The sequence below is a fragment of the Equus quagga genome, chromosome 13 (genome assembly GCF_021613505.1).
Source record: "Equus quagga isolate Etosha38 chromosome 13, UCLA_HA_Equagga_1.0, whole genome shotgun sequence".
NCBI lineage: Eukaryota > Metazoa > Chordata > Mammalia > Perissodactyla > Equidae > Equus > Equus quagga.
Window position 1 is genome coordinate 66,331,185 of NC_060279.1, and position 26,179 is coordinate 66,357,363.

The window sequence follows — 26,179 nt, forward strand, 5'->3', positions numbered from 1 at the left end:
CTCAAACAGGTCTATAGAGAGAAAGCCAAAGCAAAGGGGTCTTAATGCTCAATAGTGGGTAACCTCATGCTACTTATATAATAGGAGAGTTAGAGAATGAAGGCAATCACTCATAGATAGTAAGAAATCATGGGGCCAGCCCCATGGCTGAGTGGTTAAGTTCTCGTGCTCTGCTTCGGCAGCCCAGGGTTTCACCGGTTCGAATCCTGGGCGTGGACATGGCACTGCTCATCAGGCCATGTTGAGGTGGCATCCCACATGCCACAACTAGAAGGACATACAACTATGTACTGGGGGACTTTGGAGAGAAGAAGGAAACATTTAAAAAAAAATCTAAAAAGAAAAAGAAATCAATAGAGGTAGAGCTCATAACATATTAAGTGAACAAACTCAACTTCCTACAACATGCATATTCTAACAAAGGTTTCTATTAGCAAATAAAGCATGCTGAAATGATTTCCCACAACAAATACGTAAAACCAGTTTGCAGTAATCATAATCTTGCCATTTAGACTAAGTTCCCTAGGAGGTGAATATGAAACCCTTGTAGTCAACAGTAGTGCTTTCTCTTTATTAATGAACACATTAGACAGAAACTCAAACTCATTATATGACCTAGTGTCCATTTTTCCGGGTCTAGTTTAAGTAAGCCAGATTACAAGGTTTTAGAAACTTACAAAATAATGGGGAAGGTTGAAGAAATAGGTTCTGACTAAACATCAGGGAATGACTCCCAAAGCAACACTGCAGGCCTGCACCATCAAAGGACCTATGATTTCTGCAATAGTCATGAAACTGCCTTCCAGATTACAGCCGGGGGCTTCCGAACCATGCTGCCTCTGTGGTGAGCTGCACCACTTCAATCACATAAGTTAGTCTTTTATGAATACATCTGATCAGTGGAGCCTAAGTTATATCCAGAAGCCCCCAGCCATAGGGAATATGGGAAAGTTGGTGTTTAGTTTTCCATCCTTGCAGTACATAAAGACACATTAGAAGTTTGGAAAAGATGTTGAGTGAGCCACTCCACAATATCTACCACACAGAGTGCGTGATGACTGAACTCAGGCTAGATTGGTTTTCCGTCTGGCTAATGCTCCCCTTTTTAATGCCTTTAGGGACTTGGTATGTAAATATTTTAAAATTTTTCCTTAGAGAAACTTACACATTGATTTCTCAAAAGCATCGATAAGAAACCTTTCAAGGTTTCTCATTAAATATCATTGTGACTTGTGACTTATGGTATTAACAAAGTTTTAACCATAACTGAATCAAAGTTTTGGGGCTATAATTTTTTATTTACACAGAATGACTCCTTGTGCATGTGTGCAAGAGTTTATTAGGTTATAGGAATATATCCTACAGGGTCCTAAGGTATGTGCGTTTTGAGTTTTATGTGATGCTGCCCAGTTGCTCTCCAAAGTGTTTGTATATTCCCACTCTCATGAACAATGAACGAGTCCCCATTTCCCTATGTCTTTGTCACTTGTTCCCATTCTTACTGTTCTCTTCCTTTGGATCTCTTTTAGCTGTATATTGGGTATTTTCATTTTATCCTTCCTGTTTCTTAGCCTCTCTTATATTTTCCTTCTCTTTGTCAAACTGTGCTATAGTCTGTGTCTGTATTGTTTCACTTTCTCATCAACTGCATCTCCTGAGATTCCAAGAACATGAGTAGGTTACCTGCCCTTCCCTGGAAGCCAGAGTGCCACAATGCCTCCATGGAAGCTCTGTCCAGCCAGAAGCCCCCCAGGAGAGACCTTCTGGCTGTATCCAGAGCAATAAGCTAGGCAGAAGAATTCTGCCTAGAGTCTAAGTCTCCTTTGTATTTCTCCTACCTCGCTGAATTTGTACTGAATTACAGAGCTTACAGTCCAACTTCGTCAGGGCTCGTTCCTTATCTGTGCCTGCAGAAGTGGAACTGCAAGCCTCCACAGATCCCCAAGAGAGGTTAAGGTCCTCAGTGACTGAGTCAAGGCAATGAGAACAGAGATAAAAGCCGGGGTCATGGTGCAAGGGTGGCCAAGAACCCTCCTACATCACAGTGAGATCTGGGCTATGTCTCATCTTTCTAGGATTCAGTTTCCTCATTGGAAGAATGGAGTGATCTTGAAGTGAAGAAGGCATATCTCTGAACATTTTGTTCTTTGTCAAGCCAAGGGCACTAAGACAGAATAAAGACAGGCGATTTTGAAGCAGTTTGGATGCTAGTTACATGTAATGGGAAATTAAGAATATTTAAAGATTAATTTCTAGAGCGGTACCATCCACAAGGCAGAATAGTGCATACGTGGTTCATATAAATGAGCTCGTACCTACAGTTTCAGCTGTTATACAAAAGCTTGTAAGAGAGATTAATGGCAGACTTATAAACGGTACCGCCTTGATCCACATCTTCACTATCGTGACTGGGCCTTCTGAATAGCCTCCTAACCGCTCTCTTGCCCAACTTAAATCCATTCCTCACACTGCAGTTACAACGTCACTAATCCACAAGGAACTCTGCCCCGATGGAATGAGCAGAGCCAGCTCGAGTGCAGTCGCCTAAGAGAATCCCGCAGTGCTAGCGCTCGTCCAGGGTGGCCTGTGGCCTTCTCCGCCCCGTGCCAGGGCTGAAAGTCGGTGCCGCCGTAGGCCCCTCGGAGAGCAGGCAGCCTCCTCCCCGCAGGGGTCGGCCAGGGACCAGGAGAAGAAGACGGGGGAAGGGCGCGAGGCTTAGGGGAGAGGACGCGCAGTTCCCCGCGGGGAGCGCCGGGCGGTGACGCACTTCCGGAGCGCCCCGCGCCCCCGCTGGAGGTGAGTGTGGGCCGGGAGGCCCGGCTTCCGCGTCCCAGGTGGGCGGCGCCTTTGATTCCTGGGGCCTCCCTGGGACGCGGCCCGGGGCCCGGGAGAGTGAGGCCGTCTGCCGGGGGCAGAGTCCCGCCCTTCCCAGATTCCTTCACGCCCCCGGGGCGGCCGCTTTGGGACGTGGGGGCCGAGGATGTGGGCCGCCGGTGGAAGGTGTGGCCCCGGGTGACCCAGTTTAGTCTGTTACCCTATCAAGCGCCTGCTAAGTGCAGTGTTGTTGCAAGTTACGGAGATGCAACTGTGAATGACGCAGGGAACTTTCAGCCTAATGGGAAAGTCGATATCAATAAAGTCTGATCATACCTCGGCCCCTGCACATAGTAACCCATTGTTTTAGGGCAGAAGACCAACGTCCTAAACGTTCACGGGCCTCTGAGGCCTGACGTCTTACAGTGTCTTGACCCTTCGTCTTGCCGCGCACTCCCCTTGGCTCTGCTTCAGCCACCTTGGCATTGTGTTTCTAGAACGTGTGCTTCCTTCGGTAAAGATACTCCTTTGGCCTAGTTAATTCCATTTCTTAGGTTTTCCTCGACTAGGTCAAACCCCCCCCCCCCCCCCCCCCCCCCCCCCCCCCCCCTTTTTTGGGTGTTCAGGCTACCTCAAAGTCGTTCCAGTACTGAGCACAGTTGTAACCTCACACTTACTTTAGTGCAAATTACACGAGAACAAGAATTTTTTCCCCTCGGTGTTTGAATCCCTAGTGCCAACCATATTGCCCTGCAGAGTATACCTCAATAAATATTGACTGAAGAGGCAAATATGTTTATAATTACAGTGTGAGCTGCCTGGTATAAGGACAGAGACTCTGACTTTACTTGAATCTTCCAGGATGTGTTTTCTAGTTTGAGATCTGAAGGGTGAAAAAGAGTTAATCAGTTAAAGAAGGGGCAAATTGGGAAAGGCTGTTAGAGGCAGAGGGAATAGCAGGTGCTGGGATCCTGAGTTGGGACCCAGCCAGCCATTTAATACTTGCCCTGTGACATTTATTCTAATTCAAAAATTAGTAAATATATTTCTAGTAAGAAAATTGGAGAAATATCAAAATGTCCACAAAGAAAAAATAAAAGTCATCAATAGACTACCACTCAGAGATAAATACTGAGTTTTAAAAAATTTACGTCCAGTAAGTGGTTTTGTAGGTATTTTTAAGTACACGTGATTTTCATGTAATTGAAGGTTGAAATACAAGTAGTTTTATAATCATTTTTTCACTTACTGCATTTGAGTATTTTCCTGTGTTTTGAAACATTCTACAACATGATTTTTAATGGCTGCCTTATTTTTTTCTCATTTGTACCAAACTGTTGGATGTTTAAGTTTGCATCATTTTCATATTAGAAATAATGGCAATTAATGCTTATGAGCAGAAATCTTTGAGCACGTCTCCAATAAATTCCTTAAGTTGGAATCTTTGAAAATTGGTTTTAAATTTTAAGTTCTTAAACAAATTTAAACAGAACTATATGTAAGTGGTAAGAAAAAGAATTACCTAAGACTGTGTGGTAAAAAAAGAAATCTCTCTCTATTTGGACCCTCGTGTCCATTATCCGGAGGTAACCGCCAGTAACAGTTTTCTACTGTATGAGAGCAAATCATGTACAACGGAAGTTGGCATTTTATACTTAACGGTATAGATAGGAATATACTTAGGCAGGTATTTGTGCTCAGGAGAAGATGTAACAATTTACACTCCTACCAGCAGATATTGGGAGTGTATGATTTTAAAAGTATATTTTCTCCAGTATAAAGAATATTTTTTTAAGTTCCCAATTTGACAGATAGAAAAATGACATTTTATTGTTTTAATTTGCCATCTTATATATACTAGAGAGTAAACAGTTTTTCATGTGTTTATTGGCCATTTATAGGTGAATTCCCTATTAATAATATTTTCTCCTAGGGTGTCCAGCTTTTTCTTACTGATTTTGTAAGGATTTGGGATATTAACTATTTTTGGCATATGTTATAGATTTGGTTTCCTAGTTTGCCTTTGAGTTTTCCATAATCTTTTAAACCAGGAGTTTAAAAGTAATTTGTCATTCTGAGTGTTTTCTCTTTGCTTCTTTGTCCTTTGGCTTGTGGCCTCCCCACTGGGCTGGAACTGCTCTTGCTAGATGTCTCTGCACCCTGGGATGGAGACTTGTTACCTTTGTTTTCTTTTAATTTCTCTCTGGTTTTGTTTTTCACATTTAAAATTTTAGAGCATATGTAATTTATTTCAGTGTATGGTAGGAGATAAAGAATCTAATTATGTATTTTGTCCTTAAATAGTTAACCAGTTGTTCCAGTGTCATTCATTGAATAATCAGTCCCTTTTCCCCCCTGTTTGGAATGCCATCTTTATGATGTACTTGATAGTTTAGTCTCTCCTGGGTTTTAGATTCTGTTTTATTGTTGTAGTGATCTGTTCTTGTACCAGTCTGCTTTATTTGTTATACATTTAGCATCTGGCATTGCCAGTTTTTTCTTTCCTATTTTCCCTTTTTATTTAAATGTTCATGGCTGTTTTGACTAGTTATTCTTCCATATAAGCTTTTGAATCATGTTACCAGATTTCTAAGTAAATTCTTTTCAGAATTTGCTTGAAAGTAATACTGGTTACTTGTTAAGAGTATGGCTTTTGGAATCTGGCCAACTTGGCTTGAAATCCAAGTTTGGCTTAAAATCCAAGTTTGACCATCGACTCATTGTGTGAACTTGGTGAAGTCTCTTAAACTCTTAGCTTCCGTTTTACTCATCTGTTTAGAGAGTAGGGTGAGGGAGTAAAAACCTAAATCTCGTTTAAAGGAATGTTGTGAGGACTAAAGGAGAAGATGTGTATAAAGCATTTAGCGTAGTGCTGAGCGTGCACAAACTCTTAATAAAAGGAAATTACTATTAAATTTGTAGATTAGTTTGGAGGAAAGTCAACATTAACAAAAAATTTAATATTGGTTCCTTACATCCAGGAACATGTTTTGCCTTTTCATTTATGTTTCTCAGTAATACTTTATAATTTTCTTTATATAGACTTGGTATGTTTCTCATTAAATTTATTACCTGTTTTTTTTTTTGTTTTATTTTGCTTTTGTTTATATATATTTTTGCCCTACTGTATTGTTTACCCAGGAGAGAGAGCACTACCTAGTGGTTATTAATACAGATCTTGTGGCCTAAGATAATTACTTAAACTTTCTAAGTCTCATTTCCTTGCTGTGATAAAATGAGGACAATAGTAGTATGTATCTCCTAGTATTATAATGAACGTAAAGCACTGAGCTCTGAAGCTGGCACTGTGCAAGCCTTCAATGAATGTCAGCTGTTTTTATTAGCAGTTAATACAGATTTGCAGGTTTAAAGGAAAGTCATTGACTGAGCCAAGCTCACTCTTGGTTCTCTTTGTTTTTGTTTCTTCCCTCAGCCCCTGCCCTTCACTGAGAGGGAGCCCAGTGATGGCAGCCATGCCCCTGGAAGCTTGGCACCAGGTGAGCTGTGGATCCCTCAGGTCAGCCTTCGAGAGATCTGATTTGAAGGAAATGGGGGATGAGAGGAGTGATTCTGGCAAAAGTCTTAGAGCCAAAGCAGCTGTTCATCCCCCTCAGTGGGACTGGATGCTGGGGAGAGAGAGCTGATGGTGACTGAGCAGCCAGAGACTGGAGGGCCCAGGAGGTGACACCTGGAGAGAGTGTCCTGGGAAGCAGAGGTGCACCCTCTTGCACTCTGAGGATCTCTGCTCAGCTGGAGGGTCCCCAGGTCCAGTAGCTCCCCCCACAGAGGGATCTGTGAGGATGAGGGACTCAGGCTGGTGGTGTAGGTATCTAGTGTCAGTGGGAGTGATCGAGATCAACAAGGTCACAAGATTCTTGGTAAGTGGGGGCAGAGATACAGTAGGAAGAAGACAAGAAAAAAGGGGCCTATACCACTTGTCTTCCAAAAAAGAGAGCAGAAGTTGGGGGCTCAGGGTCAATGAGGGAAAGAATTGGTCCAGGAAGGGTACATACATATCTTTTTTGAGAGTTATTACTTCTGGTTGAGGGGAACAGCATCCTGCAATATGAAACTTGGTACTAGGTGGCAGGAAATTTAATTTCAGATTAGATTTCCCATCAGCCCTCAGTAATATTGTGGCCTTGAGCCAGTCACTTACCCTCTTTGTGCCTCAGCTGACTTCATCTGTCAAATGGCAGCAGTACTGTTCATTCCCAGGTTAGAGAGAAAGATTTTGCCAAGTGCCTTTCAGCTCTGCAGCCTGCTGGGTCATTGAGTGCTGCTTGTTTGGCTCTGTCTTGAGGCTTCTCTATCTTGCATCTCAGCATCCACAATCTTCTCCCAAGTACGAATCTCAGAATGTCCAATGTCTCTCTACTCCCCTCCCTTAATATCACCCTGCTTGGAAGCCTAATCTCAACACATCAGAGACGCAATTTATTGTCGTCCTTGTACACCACTCCCCGACCCCGGCTCCTGCACTTCCTACCAATTGCTGGTATCCCCATGTCACCATCCTGGTCACTGGTTTTAGATTTCTCAATTATTATTGACTCTTTAATCTCCTTGACACCTCAATCCAAGTCCTTTTGTTCCTGTCTCAGTGCCCATTTACCCCTTCCTTTTATGGCTTTCCTAATTTTATCATCCCTCTTCTGGGACATTGTCAACAGAGCCTCCCAGCTATTTCCTTTGTCTCCAGTCTTGGGCCTTCCTGTCATCTGACATTTGTTGCTGATAGAGCTCAGGCTCAGGTTCTTGGATGTAAGTTTGTTGTTGTATGGGGACCATCCATGTGCTTTACCCCACAGAGTTGAGGTCAGGTTGGCATTTTATAAAGATCTTTCTGTGTGTTGGACAGAAAGCAGACTGGAAGATGAGCCTGGAGTTAGGGACTGTTGTAGTGGTCCAAAGGACAGTTGCTGAGGACTTGAGCTATGTGGTGACCTAAAATGATAGTGAGTAGGAGGCAGATCCGAGAAAGGCCCAAGAGAGAAAATTGGCAGGATTTGATTACTGATTCCTTGTCATAACTGAGCAGTGATTAGGGGGATGGGTAAGAATGATTATCAGGTTTCTAGCACAGGAGACCAGGCTGAAAGTGGTGCTACTGACTGAGACAGGGATCAGAATAACAGCCAACATCAGGTTTGAGCACTTACCATTTGTTTCTCCTTGCACTAAGGTTCATATGAATTAGGAGGAGCCAAGGAGTCAGTTTAAGTAGAGAGATGAGTTCAGAATTGGATTGTGGCTCAGTCATGTCAGGAACATAACTGGCATGAAGGTTGCCAGGGCTTCTGGATCATCCATGTGATGGTGCTAGAAACATGTGAGACCTTGGAGTAAAGAGACGGGAGGATCATCACTGCCCAGGGAAGACACCAAGTTGGTGAGAGGGACTGGATCATAGTGCTTTCTGGGAAGGGAGAATTGGGGCTGGCAGGCAGGTTTGGTTTGCAGAAGACAGATTATCTGGGAGGTGGAAAGAGACACAGCCAGAGAGCTGCTAGCAGCCATTAGAATCAGGAAGCACCTTCTCCTAAGAAGACCATCTGGAGTTGAGTAGGTGGTTCAGGCAGTAGAGTTTCCTCTGCTGGAGGGGCTCGAGCAGAGGCAGCACAGCCCCTTTTGTTGGGGCGGAGTGGCGGGTGGCACAACAGAGTTCAAGCATCAGATGAGGGTTTCATGGGATAGAGGCCCATGTGGACAAACTGTGACTCTGTTCTCAGTAAGTGGGATAGGGCGGGTAGATGTGGACACATAGCAGGGCTTACTTTTAGTGCAGGGAGCAGAATGGATGGGCCAGGCCCTTGTCAGTGAAGTGGGGACAGGCAGCAGCTAGTTCCTGAGATGTCACCAGTGAGAAGGGCCGTCAGAAGCCAGTCATCTGTTCATGGAGAGTCTCAAAGACTGGAAGGGCACATGCAAAAATGACGAGGGTTTGCTTCAAGAAGGTGAATTCATGAAAGACCTTCCCTGTTCCAACTTTTCTATAATGTGGCCTTTTCTTTTGTAGTAGAAAATCTTGTGTACAAGTAGAAGCTGCTCTGATAGTGAAAGGAGTGTCAGATTTGATGGTCATACGTGTAGTCATTCACTGGCTTTCAAGTCCATGTCCGTTCACCCTTTCTTCATTTCCCTCTTGTCACAGGACCCTTCCTCAGCCCTCACACTGTCATCTGTGCCCCACACTCTGGCACTGAGCCAGAAGATTGGCTCTGGGGCAGCAGGAACCTCTTATTTTAGGAGGTGGTGACCTTCAAGGATGTGGCTGTGTACTTCACCCGGACAGAATGGGCTGGCCTTTCTCCTGCACAGAGGGTCCTGTACAGGGAAGTGATGCTGACAAATTATGGAAACTTGACTTCCCTAGGTAAGGCCACTTTGCCTTTGGGACTCAGACTCATAGGACAAGGGTAGGGGTGGCATGTAGCATGAATTTCATAACCTTCTGCGTATTTCCAGGGGCAAAAACTCCTAATTCCTCAGTCCCAGAGGATATCAGGCAGGGAGGGAGGGAGAAGCCTGAGATTGGTTCAGGTCTAATGTGGGTTCAGCTGTTCTGGTGAGAACACTTCCCACCATAAGGGGCTCTGTGCAGGGCACAGTGGGAGAGAAGTATCTTGCTGTTTAAGTTACACATTTTTTCAGCTCTCTCAGTGGTCTAAGGCAGACTTTCATCATTCCTTCCCTGTGCTTGTGTGTGTCATAGGATCTCAATAATAAACTCCAAGTGACCTTTTAGGAAGAGGTCACAAATGCTCAGTTTTCTCTTGATTAAAATCTCCTTGGGCTTCCCCATCCTCCAGCCCACTACTGCAGGCCATATTTTACTGAGCTACTTTGGGGTTTCCTCCTCTGACACTGACAGTGCAGACACAGGGCTACAAGGTGCCCTAGGAATGCTAACATGAGACTCCCCTCCAGCGCCATGTTCTTCCTCCTTTTCAGGATCCCCAGTCTGCAGACTTGCCCTGATCTCACTTCTGGAGGGAGGGGATTTGCCTTGGCTCCTGGAGGCACAGAGTGACCCACCTGTGAAGAGGACCACAGATGTCTCAAAAGGTAAGTGAGGCAGGTTTAGAACCAGCAACCACAATCCTTTGTTAGATACATGGTTTACGAGTTTTTGAGCACTTGCCATGTGCCAAAACGGCACTTCTTTGTTTAAGAAGCTCTGGAGGATACTAGCTCTAGAGACAGATGTAGAGCTAAAGAGGAGAGAATGTGTTAAGTGCTGTTGTTGGTTTATAGGCAATGGGCTGTGGGAGCACGACAGAAGGAGGGCTGAGAACAGTTCCCATTTAGAGGATCCAGTAATGCTCCTTCAGTGGCAGGCCATTTGTTCTGAGTTCAACAGATAAGAATGGATTGCAGACAGGAAAAAAAGGAAGATAGTCTGACTGGAGGGAGGGAATAAAAGATCGAGTATAATTTCTGCATAATATAATATCTAACAAAAGACAACTATCTGGAATATGTAAACAGCTCTCAAAACTCAATAAAAACAAACAATCCAATTAGAAAATGTGCAAAACGCATGAACAGACATTTCACCAAAGAGAATACACAGATTCCAAGTAAGCACATGAAAAGATATTCAACATCATTAGCCATCAGGGGAAAGCAGTTTAAAACCACAATGAGATATCACTACACATTAATCATATATATTGCTATGTAATTGTGAAGAGCTTCTTGGTTTGTGTGTAGGAAAATTGCCTGGGAGTATATTTTAAAATGGATATATCTGGGGCCCACCTGCCAGCATTCATTTTTCTGTCTTTTTTAGTCAGCATTCAAGAACATGAAGCTTAGGATTGGAAGCCTAGCAGGACTCTCTTTTCTCTACTCTGTGATGTTAACATAGTAGCTACCAGCTACATGTGCTTATTAAACTCTCAAGCACTTGAAGTGGGGCTGATTCAAATTGGGATGTGCTGTAGGGATAACATACCAGATTTTTGAAGACTTAGTACAAAAAAAAAATGATCTCGTTAATAATTTTTATGTTGATTTCATGTTGAAATGATAATATTTGGTATATTTGGTTAAATAAATTACTAAAATTAATTTCACCATTTTCTTTTTCACTTGCTCTACTACAGAGCTTACCCTTAAGCCACCTTACTTAGCCAACCATGCACAACCATCATTAGTGTGTGTGCGAAGCCTAGAACACAGAGGTTATGGGAAATCTGAAGGGTTCTGTCCTAGGGAACTTACAACCTGGGGACAGGAAATGAGAGAGCAGTGACCCCAACCTCAGTGACCTTGCCCCTAGTGACATCAGCCCATAATTGCTATGTTTTAGAAATAGTGACTCAACATAGTATGTAACTTGTTTGCACTGAGGGGAAACAAGGCATAAAACTCTGCTACGTTCTTCTAAATTGTATCGCAGTTATTAACTTTGAAGGCTTACACAGGATGGGGACAGAGTGTTGTGAGGATTGTGAAGAGTGTCATGGTAGCATTGACAAAGCTTAGCAGTAAACATATAAATGAGTCAGATAACATAGGAGAGTCATGATAGAAAAACAGTTCTTAGGGTGAAGGTGACTCTAGACTTATCCCATGAGGTTTGAGTTTCTTTGGGACACAACTCCCTGGGTATAGCAGGCTGTTGAGAATGCAGCTCTTTAAAGTTGGGACGCGGTTGGGTCTGGAATTACACAGGGTGTCAAAGTCTGGAAACATAGGCAGTCATACATAATGGTGTCAAGGACATCTTCAGTCTATTAAAAAACACATTATATCTGTTTCCAGACTTTATGGTCACCCTGATATGTGGGAGTCCTCTACATCAGTGGTTCTCACCTGGGGTCACTTTTGTCCCCTAGGGGACATTGGCAATGTCTGGTGACATTTTCGGTTGTGCAGACTGGGGAAGTGGGTGCTACTTTATCAGGAATGGTGCTAAATATCCTACATTGCACAGGACAGCCCCCCACAATGAAGGATTATCTGGCCCCAAACGTCAGTAGTGCTGAGATTGAGAAACCTTGCTCTACATAAAGGACGCTATGCAGCCAAAATGTCCCCTGAGTAGAGAAGAGAAGAGGATGGGGAACAGAATCTTAGGGACTACTTAGGGTTAAAGAGAGAGGGAGAAGGAAGTAGAGATAATTAAGACCAGGTGCAGCAGAAGAGAGATGGGTGAAATTGAAGCTAAGGGTGGGAAGATTTTCAAGGAAGATGGTGTGCAGTGGAGAATTTGAGGGGTAAATGGGAAGTGAACATGTTAAGGAAACACTTACAGACCCTTTTTTTGCGAGGTTTAAGAATGAAAGGAAAAAGGGCCAGCCCCGTGGCTGGGTGGTTAAGTTCACGTGCTCCGCTTCAGCCGGCCCAGGGTTTCACCAGTTCGGATCCTGGGCGCGGACATGGCACCACTCATCAAGCCATGCTGAGGTGGCATCCCACATGCCACAACCAGAAGGACCCACAACTAAAAGTATACAGCTTTGTACCTGGGAGCTTTGGGGAGAAAAGGGAAAAATAAAAATCTTAAAAAAAAACAAACCAGCCAAGGGGAGGAAATACTTGGAGAGAGGGAAAACACATTAAAAAAAAAAAAAAATGAAAGGAAAGACTGTAAATTAGTAGCTTTAAGGCAATGTTTTGCAAACATTTTTTTATTATAACTCGCAGTAAGAAATACAGTTTATGTCACAACCCAATATATATGCTTCTATAAATAATTGAAAACAAAGTTTCAATGCTTACCTTTCCTGTTTGCTCCCCTCTGGAATTTTCTATTGATTATCTATTCAAATCTAGTCTGATTTATTTCACTTGTTAAAAAATTTCTGCTCACAATCCACTACATTTATTTCATGACTCACTAGTGGTTCTCAAACAATTAAAAAGAAAAAAAATAGAAAAGATAAATATCCTCAAGTGGACCTGAATATCTAATGTAAGAGAAAGTTAAAGGTGAGAAGGGAGAAGATGTGCCTGATGGAGCTGCGCCCTGGAGGAATGGGCGAGCTGGCATCATGGTGAGGAGAGGGTGAGCCCTAAAGGGAAGGGGGGAGATGGCATACTACCATGTGGGAGTGGAGAGCGAGGAGTTAAGGAGCACCTGTTGGGCAGCCTTGCTTTTCACAGCAAGGAAGAGGTGATCCTGAGTGGACCATTGATGAGGGGGGCATTTGAGGGTTTAGGAAAAGTGACAATTGCTTGGAAGAACTGCCGTGGGGAACCTGATTAATGTGAATAATAGGAATATAGGGCAGCAGGGAAAGAAGGGGTTTCTTGTCATCTATTATTCTAATCCGGATTTTGTGATATTTCTTGCCAAACAGCAAGGAAAAAGATCTATGAGAATTGAATTCCAAGCTCCCCCTTGTTCTGGTCACTATTTCAGATTGTTATTTACTCTGTTTACTCACAATTTCACCTGTCTCCTTGCTCCTGTTTCCCAATACTTTCCTTCTGAACAAGCCCACTCTCCTAATTCACACATGGAGATCCCAATAGATAACACCCCACCACTATCAATATAGAACTTGGGCCAGCCCTGATGGCCTAATGGTTAAAGTTCAATGCACTCTGCTTTGGCAGCATGGGTTCAGTTCCTAGGTGCAGAACCACACCACTTGTCTATCAGTAGCCATGCTGTGCTGGTGGCTCACATAGCAGAACTAGAAGGACTTACAACTAGGCTATACAACCATGTACTGGGGCTTTGGGGAGAAAACAAAAAGAGGAAGACTGGCAACAGATGTTAGCTCAGGGTGAATCTTGCCCAGCATAAAAAAGAATAAATAAAATAAAATAAAATAGAACCTATCAGCCATGATGTTATAACACGGATCCAGTTATTTTTGAGCCAAATAATTTAATTATTGAAGTATATAAGTTGTATGCCATTTATACAGAGTAACAAATAATTATTCAATCATTTATTTGTCATATTTATTTAGTGTCTACCATGTGCCAGGAATTGTTCAAGACACCCAGGATACAGCAGGAAAGAAAACCAAGCCCTTGTTCTCATGGAGCTTATGTTCTAGTGGTTAAAGAGCAAGGGCAGCTAGTTTGTAAAGAAAAGGAAAAATAAACAGATATTGAGCACACAGTTTTACTTTGCAAAAAGCATAAAAATGTTAATATCTGGTTTTAGCATAGAAATGTTTAATTAACAAAAGAGTACAAATTGATAAAGATCAACGCTTGAATATGAAATTGAACTCAAAGTTTTAAAAAACTGAATTGAATTTAAACAAACTTAGTTAAAATGTCATCTAGTCTTTGCAAATATAAATGCCACCGGACAGTCTGTTTCTATTGGCTGTTTCTCACCTTAGGCTACTTTTTCCTCACCATGCAGAGGGGTACTGTGCAGTCTCCTGGGGTTGCAGCAAACTACGCTCTCCCCTTTCTAGGCAGTCGAGCAGACATGTTTGAATCTGACAACAGCACGTCGACTCAACAGTTTCTAACAGTTATAGGGCATACACTCTACTCTTGTTATCCATCAGGGGTTGCCTCTTGCTCTTAGACCCTGTGCCTCTTCCTCCAGTGAGCATTTTCAAGCATTTAAGTACTGTGAAGTCACAAGTTATTAGGGATACATAGGTCTGGGAAAGCTTAGGAAGCAATCATCTGTGTTGGAAAGTATCATGACCTGGGTTCAAAAATCTCATTTTCTGTTCCACTGCTACTATTTTCTGCCTCTGTCATATTTGGCACTTCCAGTTGAATAGCTTTATATTTCTGGCAGGCTACATGGAGGCTGGAATAGTAATCTCTAAAGGCTGTATAATTTCAGTGCTCCATTTTTTCTAGTATAATTCTCAGGTGGCATCTGTCTTCCATTTCTTATATCAGGTGCTGAGATCAACATTGACCATGAATCCACATAACACAGTGAATTTCTGAAGAAAAAGATGTGATATTGTCACGTGGGCTGCCAAAGAGTGATTTTCAGGAAACTGACTTCCCAGAAATGTGAACTGGAGAAGTACCAGGAAATCCCCACAGTGAAAATTGTTAAAAGAAAGGATGAGAGAATCCACTATACAAGGAAACCCTTCAGATGTGAGGAGTGTGGGAGATGCTTCAGCTTTCTTTCTTACTATGTTAGACACCAGCGAATCCACACTGGGGAGAAATCCTTTGAGTGCAATGAGTGTGGAAAAGCCTTTAGTGGCAATTCTTCATTAATTCAGCATCAGAGAATCCACACTGGAGAGAAACCCCATCAGTGTGAGGAATGTTGGAGAGCCTTTAATAATAGTGCAAATCTGATCAGGCATCAGAGCATCCACATGGGGTTAGACCCTATCTCTGCAAGGAGTGTGGAAATGGCTTCCCCAGTAGTTCTGAGTTGGCTGTACATCAGAGAATCCACACTGAGGAGAAACCTTATGAGTGTAATGAGTGTGGAAAAGCTTTCACTGTTAAGTCAACATTAAGTCGGCATCAGAGACTCCATGGTGGAGAGAAGCTGTATGAGTGCATCAAGTGTGGGAAAACCTTTAGGACTTCCTCCCAGCTACATCATCATGAGTATGCCCACCCTAGAGAGAAGCCTGTCCTGCACCTTGGTTCTTTTGGCCTCCCAGCATTTTTTACCCCAATTTCATGGTAATTACTGCCCTACCCTCTTTTGGAAAGCCATCTGCCCCCACTCAACAGTTCATGTGGTTTAGGTGGGACTCTATTCCCCAGTGCTAGGGTGGATCTTGTGGTCTGGTCTGGCCCATCTATGCTATTCCTTCCACTAGCCACAATGATGGGTTCAGGTGACCCAATTCATCCAATCAGAATGGACCCTCACACTGCAAAACCTACCAGGAAGTGCCATTCTTTTCTGCTGGACATAGATGTTAGCCTTGATCCATCATGAAGGCTGAGAAGAAAGCCAACCCTGCAGGTGACAGACTGAGAAATGGAGAGAACTAAATCTACCTCTGGGTTTTTCAGTGACATGAATCAATAAATTCCATTTTGTTGCTTAAGTAGTTTTGAGTTGGATTTTCTTTCTTTACTGATATGGAGCCATTGCAATGTCTTATATGTTTTAAAGCCTTCAGAGTTAACATAAACTTGATTTGGCATCTTTGAGTCCATACTATGAAGAAACCTTTCATATGAGTGATATGTTAGAAAGGTTGTAGCCATGATTCTGATGGTTCACACAGAGGCAAACACTCAAATATTGTGAAGGTGGAAAAGCCATTAACCCTCAGTTAAGCCAGGTCAACATTCAGGTATTCCAAATGGATGGAAGTTACAGAGTTACAGCAATTTAAGCACTGTGGTGAAAATTTCAAGTTATTATAAAACTAAATCTCTATTAATGAATATTCTGTAGGGAAGATGAATGTATTAAATAGAAAGACTTTAAAAGAAGTGTTTATTTCTTACTCAGTTTCTAATAGAAATGGATGCTGAATTTTATATCTTATTTTAGATCTTGCAAGATGATGTTTCTTTTTTGACCAATGTATATAATTAATTAAAATAATATTTTTCCTAGCATTGAATCATATTATGTGCTCACAATCTTAGTTGGATACAGTGTTGTGAATTTCTTTAAATCCTGCTGGATAGTATTAATATGATTAGGATATTTTCATCTATGTTTGTAAGTGATTGTCCTGTAATTTTTTCCATCTCTGTCAAGATTTGGGAACTGAATTATACCAGATGGATAAAAATAGTTAGGAGGCTGTTCTTTGTGCTCTGGAACAGTTTCAGAAGCTTAGCAGTTACATGTTCCTTGGAAATTTGAAAAAAGTCTACCTATAAAGCTGCCTGGGCTAGTTTCTTTTGCTGGGGGTAGTGTAGAGGAGAGTAGAACTTTGACGACTTGATTGATTCCTTCTATGCCATTGATCAATTACATTGTCTATTTCTTCTTGAACCAAGGGTGGTAATTTATAATTTCCTACCAACATTGGGAAGTGTCATGTGGCCAGCCCTGGTGGTCTAGTGGTTAAGATTCAGGGCTCTCACCGCCACAGCCTGAGTTCATTTCCTGGTCAGGGAACCACACCACCTGTCTGTTGATTGTCATCTTGTGACAGCTGTATGTTGCTGTGATGCTGAAAGCTATGCCACCAATATTTCAAATACCAGCAGGGTGACCCATGGTGGACAGGTTTCAGCAGAGCTTCCAGACTAAGACAGACTAGGAAGAAGGACCTGGCCACCCATTTCTGGAAAAATTGACCCTGAAGACCCTATGAATAGCAGTAGAGCATTGTCTGATGTAGCGCCAGAAGGTGAGAGGATGGTGCAAAAAGACTGGGCAGGGTTCTGCTCAGGGTCACCAGGAGGCTGAATCCACTTGACTGACACTAACAACGACTGACATTTACAAATCAGTAGCCAAGCATTATACCCAGATTATTTTTCCTATTTTAAAAAAATATTTTCAATATATGCCCCTTGTCATTCTTAAATTTGTTGGTCTACAACACCTATATGAAGAGTTTTTATTACTCATATATTTGCATGCAAAAACTTGACATTCATCATTATAAGGCCTAGAATAGCATGTCTGCCATGACCTTTGATCTGGCTAGGGGGCTTTCAGAACCAGGGAAATGGCCTTGGTTCTCAGTCTGATGCAGGGTTTTTCAAACTCAGTGCTATCGACATTTGGAACCTGATAATTTTTTGTTGGGGCTCTCCTGTGCAGTGGAGGATGTTTAGTCCACCCACTGACCTCTACCCACTAGATACTATTTGTAACACTCTCCCCTCCCCCAAGTCATGAAAATCAAAATTGTCTCCACTGATCTAAGAGATACTGAGGATATGTTTTTGTAAAAATAAGGAGCAAGTCCTTTTCTTCTTTGGATGCCTGGAAATCTGTGTTTTGTTACTTCCCATGCTGCCTTGTACTGTCATCTACTGTCATGATAATTCTCAGTTCTAGACTTAATCTGCTGTCTGAAATTGGGCCCTGAGAAGACGGCTTCAATCCCTCCTTACTTGACAGCAATCCACCCCGGGGGAGGACACTGGGGGATCGCTTTTAGTAATTGACTTATAATTCTGCAGACACCAAAGTGATTCAGGCAAAGAAATGGTTGAAGTTACTTGAGCTGAGGTTTGTTAGTTCCAGTTGTTGCTTCTCCCACAGAACATAGGCCTTAATTTGCCATAGCTGTTCTGTAATAAATACTAGTAACCAGTAACATTGTGTAGTGCTTACTTATGCTAGGTACTCCACTTGCATTAACTCAATCCTGCCAATAGCCTTTGAAGTAGATAGTGTTATCTCGTTTCGTTTAGGAAGTTGAGGAACAGAGAGGTTAAGTAGGTTGCCCAGCAATACGGCTAGTAAGTGGAAGAGCAAAGATTCAAACCCAGGCAGTCTGGCTTCAGAGCCCATGCTCTAACCATCACGCAGTATTGCCCTTCTTTCTCCACTGCTTTTTTCCAGCTTTATTGTATGGTTGACATACAGTTGAATCAGCTTATTGATTTCTACAAAAGGTCTTGCTGGGTCTTTATTGGATTGCTTTGAATATATAGATCAATTTGGGAAGAAGTGACATCTTCGTATTGTTTTTTAGTCAATGAACACAGTATCTCCATTTTTTTAGGTATTCTTTCATTTCTTTGGTCATTATTTTGTAGTTTTCAGCATGCATATCTTGGACATATTTTGTTAGATTTATACCTAAGTATTTCATGTTTTCTTGTGCTGTTGTAAGTGGCACTATTTTTTAAAACTTATTAAAATTGTATTTTATCATAGGAAATTTTGGTTTCCAACAACTGATTTTTTTTTGTACTCTGACTTTAGTTCTGTGACCTTGCTAAACTCACTTGTTAGTTCTAGGAGATTGTAGATTCTTTGGGATTTTCTATGTGGGCAATTATCCCCTCTGCAAATAGTAGCAGTTTCCCAATCTGTGTGCCTTTTATTTGTTTTTCTGGCCTTCTTGCGCTTGCTAGGACTCCCGCTATGACGTTGAATGGTAGTGGTAAGAGTGGACATACCTGCCTCGTTCCCAGTTTTGGGAGGGAAGACATTGTTGATGACTATTAAGTATGTTTTCAGCTGCAAGGAGATAATCACATCAAATCCTATGTCAGTGTAGCTACTGCAACAAAACATTTAGTTTAACTCCACATTTTTTGGCAGCAAAGGAAAAACTGACCTTGTGCATGAAACTTAAGTTCCACCAGAACTTCAATCCATTTGTGGCTAGGCTTTTCAGAGAGCTGGGAGAGAAGGTGATATTTTCCCAACCATTTTCAAGTCAGGAATAACAGCAAATGTGTCATGATCACATACTACATCATGGGTCCCATGATCTTTCATTACTCACCATCTAACTCAATAGATAACGTAGGAATTAGAGGGAGAAGTAGTCATTCAGGTCATGGAGTAACTGGGAGGAGAGAAGGCCGCTCCCAATGGAATCTAAGGAGTGGCCGAGGCTTTAAAATAATTATGTTTGATGATAAAGATCACCATAGAAAAGAGTATGAGTATACCTTTTCTTAGAGGTAGTACATAGAATAGCGCCAATTAGCTGTTATTTATAATCCTGAAGACTCACAGGTAGGCTGTTTAGACAGCCTGTTTCTCCACTGCTTTTTTCCAGCTTTATTGTATGGTTGACATACAGTTGAATCTGAAGCCAGACTGCCTGTTTGAGTGGAAATTACTTACTAACCATTTCAGCAAAAAGGATTTCAGGATGCCTGGGCTTTTCCCCACTCAAAGTGTCCAAAGGACATTGGATTAGAGTCTTAGTCAGGGAAATCCAGATTGCAAAGTCCTAGGGTGAATTTATTTCTAAATCTAAAGAAAAAGAGGAATATGCACGGATTCATAAAAAACATGACTGCAGGAAACAAGCAATGCTGTTTAACTTCTAATTCTCCCCATGAGTCACCCGCTACAATAATCTAGATAGAATTACTAAATGATTTGAAGAAAAAGAGACTTGCATAAAAATCAATAAAATAATTATGGAGAAACAGGGTGCCTAAATCCAGACCTTGCTAGAGGGCATCTGCGAATGCTCACAGTGGCCAGGGTTGAAGGGCAGTTCACGGTGTGCTTTGCCTAAAGTACAACTCAAATCGCACTGCTTCTCTGCTTGGAGTGGCCATTCACCAGGGATAATTGAAACATTTCTTCTTATTGGAGTAGCCTGTGTTTTTTGTTGAGAGTTTGGCAGATTGAAAGTATGGCATCTCCCCTACCCCCTGGGAAAACATCAAGCTCAGCCCAAGTCTTGCCACTAAATAAACACATAGGTTTCCATCATTCTAAAGACGAATACAATTACCAATGATAAAAACTCCTTTTTTTTTGTTTTATGTCCAGATTTAATGGACATTTATATCACGTAAATGTCTAGAATAGGCAAGTCTGTAGAGTCAGAAAATAGACTGGTGGTTTTCTAGGCTTGGAGGAAGGCCTGAGTCAGGGGTTGTAATAATTTTCTATTGCCGCCGTAACAAACGACCACGAACAGTGGTTTAAAGCAACACAAACTTAATATCTTACAGTTCTCGAAGTCAGAAGTGCAAAATGTGCTAAATTCAAAGTTGTAGCTAAGAACAGAATCTGTTCCCTTGCCTTTTCCAGCTTTTAGAGGCCACCCACTTTTCTTGACTCATGGCTGCCTTCCTCCAGCTTCAAATCCAGCAACACTGGGACAGGTTTCTCTCATGCTGTCATCTCTCTAGTTCTCTCTTTCAATGTCGTTTTCCACTTTTAAGGTTATGATTACATTGGGTCCATCTGGATAATCCAGGATAGTCTTATTTTAAAACCAGCAGATTAGCAACCTTAACTCTATCTGCAACATTAATTCCTCTTTGGTATGTAACCTAACATACTCACAGGTTCCAGAGATTGGGACATAGACATCGTTGACGGGAACATTGTTCTGCCCATGGCAGGGAAAATGGGGAGCGACTGCTGATGGCTATGGGGTTTCTTTTGGGGATGATGAAAATGTTCTAAAATTGATTGTGGTGAGGGTTGCACAATTCTGTGAATATACCAAAAAGTACTGAACTGTGCACATTAAGTGGATGAATTATATGGAATGTGAATTATATTTTAATAAAGCAAGTGTGTGTGTGTAGTCAGTATTTCTTTTTTTTTTAAAGATGGCATTTTCTTTCTTTTTTTTTTCAAGATTGGCACCTGGCCTAACAACTGTCGCCAATCTTTTTTTTTTTTTTTTCTGCTTTATCTCCCCAACCCCACCCTGTACACAGTTGTATATCTTAGTTGCATGTCCTTCTAGTTGTGGGATTGTATTCAGTATTTCTTGAACCAAATTCTGTAATCTTCCTGCCTGAAACCAGCTCCTCTTCCTGAGTTCCTGACCTCAGTTAATGACACCTTCATCTATCAGATCATCCATACTTTATGGCTACCAAGAGTGCTCCCCCTTCACATCTTTTATTCAATCTTTTTTTTTTTTAACGTCCACTGTTTTCACGTCCTAAATAGTTCTTTAGGATATCCCTTCTCAGCCTTGCTCTTTCTTAATGTGACTGGATCTTTACCTCTAGGGGGGACAGCTTTTTGTGCCCAACGACCTCTTTGGCAGTGTAACAACACCTGTGGACCCCTCCGAAACCAATTATATTAAAATACGGTTAAGTAGTTTAAAAAATAAATTTGTGATACATTAAAATACGCGCATCTTTACCAATGTGATGAAATAAAATGACAATATCTAAAGGTGAGCCTAATAACAACAATATTTTCAGTTAGCGACGAGAATAGCCCGTATTTTGAGATATCTGTGACAACTGTAATGTGATATGAAAATATCTGTGATTTCTATTGGTGACAAAGGCACAGGTACTGCTGACGGTAGTGTGGTTTGCTACCAACACGTAATTGAAGAAAATGCTAAATGTCAGCTAGAAATTAGCGAAAATAACGATAAACTTTCCTATACAAGATCTCTGAGGCTCCCACGTTAAAAAGCCCCACCCTGGGGAGTAAAGCCAGAGAACCACTGAGAGGTTCGTTCTGGCCTCCTAGAGAAGAAGCACGTGAGGCTTAGGCGACGCGCCGACGTAGTGACGCATTTCCGGTCTCGCCACACGTTGCACTTTTACAGAGGTGAGTGCTGGGTTTTGTTGCCCAGGAGTCTCTGCCAGGAGCGGTCCGTTCAACCGTAGAGTAGGCTGTTGCTTTTGTCCCTGGTGCCGCGGTGGAGGGAGTCGGAGGCGGCCCATGGTTAGTCCTGGCCCCCCTCCCTCGTGCGCCTTTGCGCGCCCCAGCCCGCGGCGGCCGCTTGGGGAAATGTAGGCCGTGGATGGAAAGGAGACGCCCTGTGTCCTGACACAGCCACCAAGCCCCATTGCTCGTTGGGCCAGCAACTACTTATTGAGCTGCTAAATGCCCGTTGCCGTTCTAGGTTCCCGGAATGCACTTTTGAGGGAGACGGGGCGCAGACCCGGCCCTCAGGGAGCTTTCAGTCTTAATGGGAAAGCCACGTATTAATCAAATCTGATCGTTTCACTCCACCTGCTCGTTACTGGGTAGCTGCGGCCTGTTGCTTTTAGGTCGAGGACCAAATTCTCAATGTGCACAAGGACCTGCGTGGCTGGATCTCTTGCAACTTCTTCCCCCTCGTTTGCAGCACACTCCCGTTGGTTCTGCTACAGTCTTCTTGGCCGTTCACTTCTAGAACATGCTTTTACCTTTGCTGTTACTTTTGTAAAGATTTTTCCTTTTAATTTAGTTAATTCCGTTTTTCCTTTTTTTTTTTTTTTTTTTGCTGAGGAAGATTCCCCTGAGTTAACATCTGCGCCAGTTTTCCTCTGTTTCCTACGAGGGTCGCCACTACAGCATGGCTGGCTAGTGGTGTAAGTCAGCTGGGATCTGAACCCAGAACCCAGGTGCCAAAGCAGAGGCTTGGAACTTAACTACTGTGCCACAGGGCCAGCCCCTTAATTCCTATTCTTAAGTCTTCCCATCTAGGATAGATTCTCCTTGGCGCTAATCACAATTGTGATCTTAAAGTTATTTATGAGAGTATGATTAACGTATGTCTTTCCTTGAGTCTAGACTAAGTTCCGTGATGGAAGAAATCACACCTTTTATTCTCACTCTACTGTATCTCACACTTGGCCTGGAATGAAATAAGTATGTGATGAATGTCTGTTGAATGAAAAAAGCATACATCAGTGTATAATCTTGGACTGGGAGGTGTGGCATACAGGAAAGGGAATACTGTGCTAGTGGAGTGTGTAACATGGGGACCTGACCTGGTCTGTAGAGGATGATCTGAAAGATGAGCTGCCATTACCTAGGTGGAGAGAGGTCAGGCCGCTGGAGAGTATTGCAGGCAGAGAGGATCAGTTATAAGGGTCCTTGGGGTGGAGAATGGTTCAGACAGACAGAACAGCAGGTACTAAGGTCCTGAACTGGTGTGGTAGAGCAAACTGAAAGAAGGCCACAGTGGCTAAACTAAGAGAAGGGAGGAAAGTGGCACAGGAAATTACAGCATGCCATGAGTTTCTTTAGGGAGCACGCTGGCTTTTTCGTAAAATATGACTGCTTAACAAGAATACAAAGTGTCTGTAGAGGATGATAGAATCTTGGCATGTTGAGGTGCCTTTCAGGGTCCATTGCTAATAGTTTTCGTTATCCCTGGGTCCTAGAATGGGGTGATAAACAAAGAAGATGTCTGCCCCAAGGTCTAAAAAAGGGAAGACTTACTTTGAGATTTGTTTTCTGAATTTTCCTGGCTACTCTTATCTATTTTTCCTTATTTACTTTAGAATCACTTTATCAAGTTCTACAAGAAAACCTGTTGCGATTATGATTGGAAGCATTTTCGTGTAGTTATTTAAAGCATGACCTTTGGAGTCTGGCAGATCTTGTTTGGGGTCCAAGTTCATCCATCCACCAGCTGAGTGAACTTGGTAGAGAAAATTATTGTCTTAGCCTTGTTTTCTCATTTGGGGAAAATAAAAGGTTCAGAGGATTTTTGTAGGGACTGAGTGAAAGGATATGTATTTTTCATCCAAAAACATATTTTTTTTACCCTTTTATGTTTTGAAGTAAAATTTTATTTTTAAAAATAAAGGTCTGAGGGGCCGGCCCAGTGGCACAGCAGTTAAGTTCACATGTTCTGCTTTGGCAGCCCCGGGTTCACCAGTTCGGATCCCGGGTGTGGACGTGGCACCGCTCAGCAAGCCATGCTGTGGCAGGCGTCCCACATATAAAGTAGAGGAAGATGGGCACAGATGTTAGCTCAGCGGCAGTCTTCTCAGCAAAAAGAGGAGGATTGGCAGCAGATGTTAGCTCAGGGCTAATCTTCCTCAAAAAAAAAAAAGGTCCGAGTTTCCTCTTGTTAGGTTTTACTTCAAGTTTTTTGGTGTCTTTTGCTTGTTTTGGTTTTTGTGTAGTCATGTTCCCCCTGCACTCGTGCCTTACCCAAGACAGGTGGCATTCCTTGATGTTGGTGAGAACAGGCTCTGGTGCCCTTGGGCAAGTTATTCACCCTTCCAAAATCTGTTTCCTCAGCATCCAAACTTCATGGAATGGTGTGGATTAAAGGAGGAAATATTTATTCATCTCTTACCCAGTGGGCATTTAGTAAATGATTGCTGCTATTGTAATTGGCAGGTCTGTTGGTTTCAAGGAGAGCCTTTGATTGGGCCAGGCTCACTCATGGTTCCCTTTGCTTCTTCCCTCAGCCCCTGCCCTTCACTGAGGGAGCCCAGGTGATGGCAGCCATGCCCCTGGAAGCCCGGCACCGGGTGAGCTCTGGATCCCTCAGGTCAGCCTTCGAGAGATCTGATTTGAAGGATATGGGGGATGAGAGGGCTGGTTCTGGCAAAAGTCTTAGAGCCAAACCAGTAGGAAGATCCCTGCTGATTCTCTCCAGTAGGACTGGATGCTGGGTGAAAAGCTGGTGGTGAGGGGCTGAGCAGCCTGAAGTCCAGCAAGCAATGGCTGGAGAGGGTGTCCTGGGGAGCAGAGGTGCACCCTCTTGCACTCTGAGGATCTCTACTGAGCTGGAGGGTCCCCAGGTTCAGTACCTCCCCCCACAGAGGGATCTGTGAGGGTGAGGAACCCAGGCTGGTGGTGTAGGCATCCAGTGTCAGTGGGAGTGACTGAGATCAGCAAGGTCGAAAGGTTCTTGGGAAGTGAGGGTAGAGGGATGGCAGGAAGAAGACAAGAAAAAGGGGGCTTATACCATTTGTTCTCCTAAAGAAAGAAGTTTGGGCTTCAGAATCAGGGAAATATATCCTCCTTGAGGTGAGTGCTGCTGGCTAAGGTGAGGCAGCAGCCTACGGTACGAAAAATACGCTCTAGGACAGGACGTCTGAAGTTAGAGATCCCATCAGGACTCAGTGGCCTTGAGCCAGTCACTTAACCTTTTTGCATCTTAGCTGACTTCATTTGTAAAGTAAACATTGAGTACTTTACGTTTGTGGAACAGAGAAATTGATTTTTTTTTTTTAAAGATTGGCACCTGGGCTAACAACTGTTGCCAATCTTTTTTTTTTTTTTGCTTTATTTCCCAAACCCCCCTGGTGCATAGTTGTATATCTTAGTTGCAGGTCCTTCTAGTTGTGGGATATGGGATGCCGCCTCAACGTGGCCTGATGAGCGGTGCCATGTCCGCGCCCAGGATCCGAACCCTGGGCCACCGCGGCGGAGCGCGCAAACTTAACCACTCGGCCACGGAGCCGGCCCCAGAAATTGATTTCTTGAGTGGTGTTGCACTTTTGAGACTCATCCATTGCTAGGTGTTGCTTTACCATTTCCTTCTTTCTGGGAGTTATTTATCTAGTAACTTAGCATCCATGAACCAAATCCCACATCCCATCCCAGATTTCTGACATCTGGCAAGTCCCTCTACCTATTTCACCGATACGTTGTCTTCCTTATAGTTCCTACCTCTTATGATCTTCTGTACGTATTGGTAAGTCACTGGTATCACCATATGCAGTCCTGACCACTCAGTCTCTAGATTGCTGAGTAATTGTTGTCTCTGGTCTCCGTTGATACCACTTCCAGAGGGTTACCAAGTCTGATTGCTTCTGCCTACTATCTCTTCCACTTGTCCCGTATTTTATATTGCCCTCATTCAGGGCTTGTCATTCCTTCTCTGGAATTTTGTTTCAGAGCTTCCCAGCTAGTTTCTCTGTACAGTCATGGGTCGCTTAATGACAGGGATGCGTTCTGAGAAAGGCATCGTTAGGCGATTTTGTTGTTGGGCGAACATAGAGTGTACTTACACGAACCTAGATGGTAAAGACTATTACACACCGAGGCTATATGGTACTAACCTTATGGGACCACTGTCATATATGTGGTCTGTCGACCGAAACACTGTTATGTGGTACATGACTTTAGTAAAAAGATGTTTGCAAAACATTG

At 42.8% G+C, this 26,179-nt stretch overlaps 2 protein-coding genes across 4 annotated transcripts in view; one reads left to right on the forward strand and one right to left on the reverse strand.

The window, feature by feature from the left end:
• The window catches only part of CHST4 (carbohydrate sulfotransferase 4), a 47,797-nt gene extending 40,735 nt beyond the window's left edge, over positions 1 to 7,062 (reverse strand). Inside the window, exon 1 of the mRNA XM_046682732.1 lies at positions 6,974 to 7,062. The gene's annotated coding sequence lies outside the window, so the exon portion shown is untranslated. The remainder of the gene's footprint in view (positions 1 to 6,973) is intronic.
• The window catches only part of ZNF19 (zinc finger protein 19), a 30,097-nt gene continuing 6,708 nt past the window's right edge, over positions 2,791 to 26,179 (forward strand). The window contains exons 1-5 of one of the 3 annotated variants that reach the window (XM_046682728.1): positions 2,791 to 2,834; positions 6,248 to 6,311; positions 8,969 to 9,190; positions 9,769 to 9,882; positions 24,487 to 24,549. In XM_046682728.1, the coding sequence (XP_046538684.1) occupies positions 9,871 to 9,882; positions 24,487 to 24,549 (75 nt within the window). In that variant the 5' untranslated portion in view covers positions 2,791 to 2,834; positions 6,248 to 6,311; positions 8,969 to 9,190; positions 9,769 to 9,870. Of the gene's footprint in view, positions 2,835 to 3,200; positions 3,329 to 6,247; positions 6,312 to 8,968; positions 9,191 to 9,768; positions 9,883 to 21,874; positions 21,899 to 24,486; positions 24,550 to 26,179 lie in introns of those variants that run through there. The other 2 variants (XM_046682727.1, XM_046682729.1) reach the window with 2 other exon arrangements.